The 10547-nt window shown below is 41.0% G+C and overlaps 1 protein-coding gene across 1 annotated transcript in view; it reads right to left on the reverse strand.

Moving 5' to 3' along the window:
* ALG11 (ALG11 alpha-1,2-mannosyltransferase) overlaps positions 1 to 10047 on the reverse strand; it is a 31793-nt gene extending 21746 nt beyond the window's left edge. The window contains exon 1 of the mRNA XM_069205456.1: positions 9824 to 10047. Coding sequence (XP_069061557.1) covers positions 9824 to 9861 — 38 coding nt within the window. The 5' untranslated portion in view covers positions 9862 to 10047. The remainder of the gene's footprint in view (positions 1 to 9823) is intronic.
* Between the last annotated feature and the right edge of the window lie 500 nt (positions 10048 to 10547).

Genomic DNA, 10547 nt, shown 5'->3' on the forward strand with positions numbered 1-10547 from the left:
GGTACTGAATAATTAATTTTAGCTCTGCTTGGTATCTAAATCAGTGACCTTCCATGTATAATTAAGGTAGTGGAAGCTTGAAGTTCTACCAAACATAAAATCTTTTTTACGGATGACACAGTAATAATTTCTAAAACTCTAAATGGATTATGGACTACTTATATGAGTGAATTCTCTGATAATTTATATCAATAAAAAGAAAACAATATTTCATGTTGTAAGAGGGTTTTGAGGGCAAAAGGAATGCCTCGAGAGGAACTAAAAACAGGCATTAGGAAAGCCAATAGTTCTGGCCGCCATCCTTTTGGGTTTGTCAATGCTTATGCCATGATTTTTATAATAAGGTATTACTGAGTAAGCCACCAAGCCCATGGCAACACAAAAAATGGCTAAAAGCATGGATATTCTTTTGGTCTCAAAAACACACACTGGCATAGTAATTCAAGTAACTGAAGGTAACTATTTTGTGTGTGGGTGTGTTCCAGGTGAAAGGGTGAATGCAATCGCTCACAGTGAAGTTAGCCAATGACTGAAGGAGACTTTCCCACTGCCCCATGCAGTATGTACTGGGCAGAAGAAAAATGTGAATGAGACAACGGCGGGGCAGTGGATGAAGAAGGCAGATGGAAGCCCCCTAAAAATATGAACATTTCAATATGAATACTCAATATATATATATTTGGAATGAACAAAAAAAAGGTTCTTGGCTAACACTCAACCTATAAATGTCTGTTTAGGTTAGAGTGATCTAACTGGATGTTCCATTAACAAACAACGGAGAACAATCGGCCAAATCCTATTAAAGGGGTAAAAAGATTTTATGCAGACTATGAGGGGTTTGCTGATCCTTGCTTAGGATGTCAAATTGTAGCTGCCAAATGTCATTTGGGGAGCAAATCTGGGGTAGTTTAGAATGTTTTTAAATATGTGAGCCACAGATGATTTCTAGTGAACTTCTAGTCTAACAATGTAGCTCCTTGTCATATGACTGTTTGACTAGCATCTCTTGTTAGAAAATACAGAGGATCCTCTGGAGAGGAAATTCTGTGGCTAATGATTCAGCTGTCAACCACCACTTTAGCTGAAGTGAGATTTTTATAGTTACCGGTATCAACTTTTCATACTCCACTGACGAAGGTCCATAGTATTCCAAAAGATGAGTTATTGATGGTCACTGGTGGAGTCCGGACCATGGAACAAGGAAGACACCGGAGGCCATGTTACCATGTACTCTCATCCATAATCCTGCAGTTGCCTGCTTCTGAGATAATAATGTACACAGAATATTTTTCACTTTCTCTACTCTGTCCTCTTGTAGGGTCACCATTCCCTGATCTGTTCTGAAAAGTAAACCTATAAAGATTCTATTCTTGGATGTCCCTGATTAACACTTCGGATATGTTTTATCTGATCATGACAATTTAAACACTCTTCTACTGTTTGCAACCACACAGTGTATCTTCTTGTTGACACTAAGAGCTAGTTGTCCAGGTATTAAAATATCTTCCGCCTTTGCAGATTAACCCATAGCACTAATGGAGGCATCATCTTGGTAAAGACCACTGGTGCAGGCTTGTTTCCAAACGGCAACACTTATAACAGATAATGGTTCCCAAAAAGCAGAAGTAAAGGTTTTTCTGATATTGTCTTAAAATAGCCATATGAAAGTAGGCATCCATCAAGAACAGGGTTACCACACATTTATCTACTGGTATCCAGGGAATTACTTTCTGCATAGTTTCCATCTTTAACCATTTGTTCTCGATTCATTTGTTGAAGTTTCTCAAGTCTTTTGCCAACCGGTAATCTACTGTTACCACTGGTACATCCTTGAGTAGATACACTTGCACTTTTCTTCTGTATTGTTCTTTTAGAATTCTTCCCCTTCAGATAATTAATTTTAGATCTCGATGCTTCCACCTTCAAATGGTAGAAGGCACTTGGTGTAAGAATTGTTCCAGTTTCTAGAGGGGGATAAAAGAACTCTATTAGATAATCTTCTTTCACTATCTTCAGTAGGAGCTGGAATTAGATGACTCACATTCGTTCAGAAAATATCTTATCCTTCCTCCAGCCTGGTCATTTCCTGGATAATCAGGACCTATATGTCTTTCCTGATGAAGACAGTTTGCTCTTTTGATCAAAATAGTTCTTGAAATTATTTTCCTTCTACTTATAGAAGACGTGGTAGTGTTGTGACACTGTTTAAAGAGGAGGAATGTTTCTTCTCTGTTAATACTCTGCAAGACTTTTTCCAGTTCAGGCTCAAAGTGTTTACTCCCCTCAACAGATATTTGGTAGGCTGCATTCTACTGTGCAGGGACTGTAGGCCAGTCTCATAGAAGAACATTCTTTCTTGCTGCAATAACGGGACCCTCCACCAAAGCAGACTCTCTGTCAACATTAAATGATATTTTTGATAGATAGACATTCCATGTGTCTCTCCAAATTCCACAGCACCATAGAACACTCAGTTTCCTCCTTTACTGCCTCAAAGAGTTCTTTTTAAGTCAGAGCTCAAAGACTGTCTGATATATGAACACTCTATATAAACCAGCCCTCATGGACAAATGTGCCCCATGCCTAAGTCTTCTTTAAAGTGGACACTGTATTTTCATCTGTGGGGTCTTTGAGAGAGGTCTCTCCAGCCTTGGATAATTTCCTCAAAACATTCACCACTTGAGAATCTGGTGTTACTGATTCTGGAATTTTCTTTGCACATTTTCTTTTGGATACAGCTTAAACATTAAACAATAATCTTAACCACAATCCTTTGGCCCACACAGATCTATATTGAGAACATGCTGAGGTTTCGGCAAACCAGGAGCACGAGTTTCCATAAATTCTGTTAAAAGAGGTTCTGAAGATGTACTTCTTCCACAGGAAATCTCATATTAATTCTTCTCCGTAATTCAGTTAGTAACTCTCTATCAATAGACTTTCTATTCTGTTCTGAAGTAGGTGTCATCTTTTCCTCCATACACTTGGAAACCAGTCTCTTAAGATTTTGTGTTAGTAGAGTCTATGCTGCATACAGACAAAAGTCTCCCAAAGCATTTGTCTGGTTTTCTCTTTAACACTTTGTAATCCTTTTTTTTGGGGGGTGGGGCGGAAGAGGGGGTGAAGATCTGAACCTAGAAGAATCAGAAATGGAGTCATTCAGATGCCTGGTCTTCCTGAAATGCTTGCCCATGATGCACTGAGAACAAACAAACCAAAAATAGGTGCATCTTTGGCAGATTCCTTCTCAGTCATGCATGTGTGAAACAAGGTTTTAGCCTTTCGTGTCTCCTCCTAACATGCGAGATGGACCTGCAAACAAAAATAAAAAGCAAATACATTTTTGTGTGGGAGAATACCCAGATGGCAAGACAATAACCAGCAAGATAAATGCTGCACCACAAGAACAATGTGCTTAGTGCAACTACTTAACCTTCTCTCATCTAGGTTACAGAGGATACCAATGGATCTCTAACAAACTGTGCATCCTTTTCTGAAGGCTCTCTGATACTCAGATTTAGTACCGCTTACAACCCTGGTGCCCCGCAGATAAGGGTCAAAAGATGCAGAAGGTGGGGGGCAGGCCAGGCAAGGACTTCAGACAACCACTTCCTGGTCTCAGACATGAGAGAGGGAAAAACAGGAGAAATAAACAATTTTCTAGCATTTGTGATAAGAATTTTTAATGCTATTAAGGACACGGAGATTATGTTTCTCTTTCCTTCCTTTATTATTACAGCAGCCAATCAGAACTTTAAAATGAAAATACTTTGTTTCTAATACATCTACAGTCACATGCACCAATCATAAAGCCCTAAGCCCTATATATATCTCCAAAACACCATTTTGTGCCCTCTTTCTTTGCTCACATTTGGGAATAAACTGTTCATCACTCCAAAAATCCTACAAGTCAACAACCTCTACTGAAGGCAAAAAACATCCACTGACACCAAGAATTACAGAAGGAAAACCTCCAACACTGTATAACATCCACCATAAAGGAGGTTACTTCACATCATTCCCTGTGAGGAAAAAGAAACACTGAAGCCATAATCACTGGCCACAACAACAAAACAACTCCATAAACCAATATGAATAACATGGTGGACATTAATAAAATCAGCATATCAGAACACTATAAATATATGTACATACAAAGCTTAGAGTGGGATAATCCTCGCCTCTATGTGCTTAATAGAAATGAAAATTCTTATCACAAATTATAGAAAATGATTTATTCTATGTTAGGACCGGAGACTCCGATTATGCTTCTTCAAAGCTGAGCCACCATCACTGAACTTATAAAAAAAAGACTTAAAAGTCTGTTTTAAGTCTCCTACTTTCAGAACAGCATCCAACCTGGACCCTAATGAAAGGACTTCAAGGCCATTGCCCTTCTAACTGAATGTGCCCCAAAATTTGAAGTATCATCACCAACCTCTGACAATAACCAGCACGTCTATCTGGCTAAGGTGGCAGCTGCTACAGGCCTGGAGGGCTTCTGCAATGTACACAACAATTGACCGCCTGTATCGGAATAAAACTCCCTGGTAGTTACCTCACAAGCCTTTAAACATTGTACCACATAAAGCTGACTACTCTCAGGGAACGTTAGGTAGTAAACAGACCTACAATTTGTTTTTGTTTTCTGGTGATAGAGAAGGAAATCCCCTCAGGAGAGAACAGTGTACCTCAGAGATCTAACCCTTGTACATAGAATACCCTTTTGCAGCATACTGAGCATAAAAGCATTATCAATTTGGCTGACAATTGTTTGCACGATAAATACTTGTTATCTGGCCAATTCTCCCAAAATCTGAGGACTGTATTGACGTCCCACAGAATGAGATACCTTGGTTGAGGGGGGTTTGGACATTCGAATAACCGGTACACGTTTGCACACCACCAAATGCTCACTAATGGGTTTACTATCTAATGGAAGATGACCCGCTGAAATTGCTGATCTAAAATTGTTAACTGACCAATAGGCCATACTAGCAGATGCCAATGATAAAAAGCTTATGACAAAATAGAAATCTGCACCCTGCTCACGAAACCAACACCAGCCCCACCACGATGAGGCGTAGCATTTATGTGTACCAGAGGACCATGCCTGTTTGGTGAAGGCCGTGACATCCTGCAAAATGCCTTGGAGATTCCATCTCTCTCAGAATCCTTCCATGCCAACAGCGAAAGGTGTCCCAAGAGGATCAGAGGAGGCTGCCTCACTGGGTCTAGCAACAGGTTCTAGCGGAAGGGACTCAAGACCGGGCTAGCACAGGTCAATTTGAGGTCTTTTCAACACTGACCTGGTATGGACAGCGTTTAAAAAACAACTTACTCTATGGGAGGGGAGGTTTCTGGAATGCTCTGCGGTTTGTTTAAAGTATATTAGGGGAGGAAGCTTGACAACCAAGACTAAAAGGAACTCATTCTGAAGGGGGGGGACCTCTTGCTCAGAAGATAATCCTGTTGTGGGTAGTTGTCTCCCTCTGCCTCGGTTGCGAGGGTTCCACGACCTGAAGTTGGCAGACGAAGGGATGATGTTGGGGTCAAGCCCCATGGTGATGCATTTTTAATTCTTATTTTTAGTTTTGCGGCGTACATGCATGAATACTTAGTCACTATATATATATATATATATATATATATATATATATATATATATATTAAAAAACAGAAATCTGGGAAACCATTGCTTACCTGGATGGTGAGGTTGTTTGACACAGTGGTTCAGGAGTGACATTAGATGTGTGAGATTCAAGAAAGTTTTGTACTCTAAGCACTGACCCCATAACAAAAACAATTTAGGAATTATGGGAATGAAGGAGCGACCAATTTGTTACAATTGGCAGTCATGGAATGTAATCAAAAATATCATACTGAATCAGATAGGCCACCAAATTATAAGCTTTGGTAAACGTTGAGAGATGATATGCAAAAAATTAAAGAAGAAAGTATGAAAACTGCTTTTCTATTAGATGAAGCTCACAATTTGTTAGAGGCTCCACTGACCATTTCAGTACAAAATAAAAGAATTTGCCTTGCCCCGCCAACTGACAAGCAAGTAATAATGACTCTCCTAATTATTCAGAGAGGGCAGGGAGTGAAAAAAGTTGTTGGAGGCAGTTCGGGAGCTAGGAGACCTTGGAGACTGGATTAAACCAGAGAGGGCCTCAAGATCTGAGGGTTGCACAGATAAAAAGAGAACATCTAGGACAGATATGTTTATGGCATTGCTGAAGCATGATGTCAACAAGGAGCAGATTGATGGGATAGATACTAAAAGCTTGTGGGAGATGTACCCTAAAAGAGGGCAGAACCGAAAAGAGGGTAGCAGGAGGGTTAACAAACAAGATAATAAACGTTTGAATCAGGGCCAGACACAGATGCAGAAGGACAGAAAGGAAAGGGAGAAAAATGTTTCTTCACAAGAGAAAGAGGAGAAAGATCTGGACAGCGAGTGGTTAACTGATGAGAGCAGGAAAGGAAGAGAATATGCTCACAGATATAAAAGCATATATCCAGACATGACTCAGGCAAAAGTTGACAGGTTTTAAATCAGATTAGGAAACAGGCCAAGCTCCGGTACAGGGATGGACTCAAACATAACAGACCCCAAGTTGATTTAGAAATACATTGGAAAAACAAACATTTTCAAAGGGTCTAGGCATTAGTTGATACCGGAGCAGAGGCCTCTTTAATTTATGGAAATCCCAAAAAGTTTACCGGTCAGCATTACACCATCACAGGGTTGGGTGGAAGACAAACTCCTGCCGTGCAAACTACTGTTCAAATGAAAATAGGAAGAACACCAAAAAGAGAATATACTGTTCTGGTTGTGCCCCCCTAGAATATATATTAGAAATTGACATTTTAAAGGGGTTGACTTTGTATTTGGATGATGGTAGTCATCAGTTTGGATCAAAAAGATACATGTCAGTGGCAGCCATGAAAGTGGGTCATCTGAAGATACCCACAGCGAAGGTGCCACAAGCAACAAGGTAATACGTTTAAAGCAATACCGCATTCCGTAAGGGCATGAGGAAATAAATAAAACTAGACAAGAATTGACTGAGGCTGGTGTGATAGCTACAACCACCACTGAATGGAACAATCCTTTGTGGCCCGTATGCAAGGCTGACAGCACTATAAAATGACGTTTGATTACCACAAGCTGAATAAACATACACCCCCTTTGACAGCCGTCGTCCAAGACATCATCACTTTGATTGAGAGGATACAGAAACATAAAGGGACCTGGTATGCAACCACTGATATTGCTAATTCTTTCTTTTCTATACCATTGGCCCCTGAGTGTCTAGAGCAATTTAGCTTCTCACATTGTGGCAGACAATTTAGAATGTTATCTTTACCTATGGGCAACTTACTCGATGGGAGGGGCGGTTTCTTGAATCCTCCTCTCCAGTTTGTTTAAAGTATGTAAGGGGAGGAAGCTTGACAAATGAGACTAGAAATAACTCATTCTGAGGGGGGGGGTGCCTTTCTCAGAAGATAATCCTATTGTGGGTAGTGGTCTCTCTCTGTCTCAGTTGCCAGGGTTCCATGACCTGAAGTTGGCAGATGATGGGATGATGTTGGTGTCAAGCCCCATGGTGATGCATCTTTAATTCTTATTTTTAGCTTTGCAGTGTGCAGGCATGAATACATACTATATATGTGCATTGTTGAAGTTTTGCATTCTCTGTTTCAGTAATCATTATTATGCTACTGCTGTGATTATTTTAAGAGTTACACGAGTTGTTGCATTTGAAATAAAAGCTCATGTTATTCTTTCTGTGCATGAAACTTGGGAAGTGCTTTAATTAATTCATTACTCAGACTAAGAGTGCTCAATTCTTTGCATTCCATTCACTTTGATTTCCTCTTAGACTGAAGTAGAGCAGAACAGCTTCTCAAAGGCCGCAGGATGGAGTCCCTTGACAGATATCCCTCTGGTCTGTCTGGGAGGAGGGCCATTACCACCAGTGCACCCCGGGGTGCATAATACAGCTTCTGAGAAGAAGGATGGGGGAGTGCCACTGAAAATATACAAGAACCACAGGCAAGCATAGAAATAACATCAATAAAATGTCATTAAAAGGTGGAGGGAGCAGTCTGCAGCACTCTAGGCAGAAAATGCCTCCAACAATTATCACAGCCCTGGAGATAACTTCATTCAGGGTTTTCGCTGGGGAACAGCAAGATGCCAGCAGCACATGCAAGGTTAAACATGCTGCCTATCTGTTAGAGAAAGCCACCCTGTCTGAGCTGGCCAAAGGGAAATAAGGCACGCATACACGCACAAGGCCCTTGAAGTTTGAAAGAGGACTGGGAGGTCGAATCTGCTTGTGCGTCCCTGCTTCCACTCCACCTTTATGGACTCGCACAGCTGGGAGGCTGTTGCGCTCCCAAGAAGAGTAACAAACACATGCAGCTGTCTGCGCACAATAACCAAGGAGTAATGCCAAAGCAGTTGAATTCGCCAATGTGAACGTAATCTGTGATAATGGCACGCTGTGCTCCAAGAACAATCTCTATGAAAAACCAGAATAATCAATCAACAATGAGCAATATTACATCAACACATTATAGTCATCACAGAAGGGATAAAACACTTAACTGGCTGCGAAGCAGCTAAAGAAAGAGGACACAAGATTGCGTTTTGGGGTTATATAGGGCTGAGGGATCCATGACTGCTACATGTGAATGTAAGTGTTTATGGGAAATGTACTAGTTTCAGTTTTAAGTTCTTACTGGCTGCTGTAATCATGAAGTAGAAAAAGAAAAGCATAATCAGAGCCCCAATCCTAACACAGAATTATGTGTAGGTTGTGATAATAGCATTCATGAGGGTGGGCAAGTTTACAGCCTACTTACTCCTATCATCAGATTTGTTTCCTGTTATGAGGTGAAATCCACCTCGAAAGCAATGACCTAGACAAGGACGCAGGGTAGAAATAATTATTGATTCTGTAAACCTGTTATACAGTCGGAGGCCACTTCTGAGCACTGGAAACCAATCACAAACGCTATGCTACATTATTTAAAGCAAATCAAATATTGCTTTTGACTTCATATGTCAACCAGAAGATCCCAAACTTTTGAGTTCAAATAATCTCTAACGATATATCCTTACCTAAAATATAAATGAGGGGGCGTATGTGCATTATGGGAATGACCGATAAAAGCATTATTTATAAACGTATATTTATTTGTGCGCTTCCTGAAAATATTCAGTTTTGCAATCACAAACAACCAGTGTGTCTATTCGCTGTTTTGATCAATACATCTGTTGTATACATACACTTACATTAGAGTATTATTTGTATGAAATAGCAGTTGTCAGCTTGGATCATTGAACAGGCTCATTCCATTTAATGTAAAAAAAAAAAACACGATAGGGCTGAGACTTTACTGTATGTGATAGTGCCTATGGTAATTAGTCTTAAGAAGAACATCGAGGGGAGCACTAAAGGATAGTATTACACATAAACGAGTTAGATGCATTTGCTCATTAATTTGTGTTTGGGCGAGTTGTGTTTTAAACGGGGGGGGGTGGGGGGGGGAACTTGGCATAAAAAAAACGGAAGGCTTCCTTCTTTAACAAGCAAGCACTTATTTGAATGCACTCAGCGGTACCACACAAACCCCACGCACTGGACTCTGATACAATGGTAGACAAGGAATCACATGGAGAAGAAAGGTGCTGTTGACAGTTGAGGCAACAATACAGAAGGGGGTGGGAAAGAAGCACTGAGAGCAGAACATGTCGGTTGAGCCGCGCTACACATCAGCTAAACACATCCTTAATTAGGCTGACCTGATAAGATCGCACAGGCACATCCCTGCTCCGGCCATTGCTGACAGCAGGCTGTACCATTTCACCCCGGAAACGATTCCCCAGGAATTGTAACGCGAAACAACATCCACGAGGGCACGTAAATCACGTGGCACAAACGTAACCAAATTTTCTTCCGAGCGCTCAGCTGAGCCCCTCACGTGACTTGTAGCTTCGTGATTGGCTGGTGAATTTGCCCTGCTGTGTCACGTTACCTTTAGCGTAGCTTGAAACAGAGAGGCGGGCCGCGGTATAAACAAGGAAAAGGGAAATTGAAGGGATATACGTCCTCGCTGGTTCTTCTTCGTGCTAATTTAAACCTTATCATCTCAAATCGGGAGACAGTGATTTGTCAGTTAACGTCGGAATAAGAGAGATGTCCGCGGCGCTGTAAACAGCTCCAAAATAGGGCAGAGCTAGGTTGTTGCTTTGGTGGAAATCGGAAGTGAACTGTTAAGGATTTATGATCACTTTACGAGGGGGCAGGGGGCTTAGGAATCTTTTCTCAGGATTCTAACCCATTGGCTGAAAGATGATTTCTGCAGCAGATGTGCAAATTCTCTAACTTTCTTGCCGCCAATTACGGAACTCGAACACCCGATCCTGCACACTGTTTTTTTGGGTCCTCATGCACTTCCGACTCTGCACACTCTCGAACATGCATGTAGACAGGCTCTTAGGTTTGAAAAGCGTTGAAACCAGTGCT

The sequence above is a fragment of the Pleurodeles waltl genome, chromosome 8, assembly GCF_031143425.1.
Source record: "Pleurodeles waltl isolate 20211129_DDA chromosome 8, aPleWal1.hap1.20221129, whole genome shotgun sequence".
In the NCBI taxonomy this organism is placed as follows: domain Eukaryota; kingdom Metazoa; phylum Chordata; class Amphibia; order Caudata; family Salamandridae; genus Pleurodeles; species Pleurodeles waltl.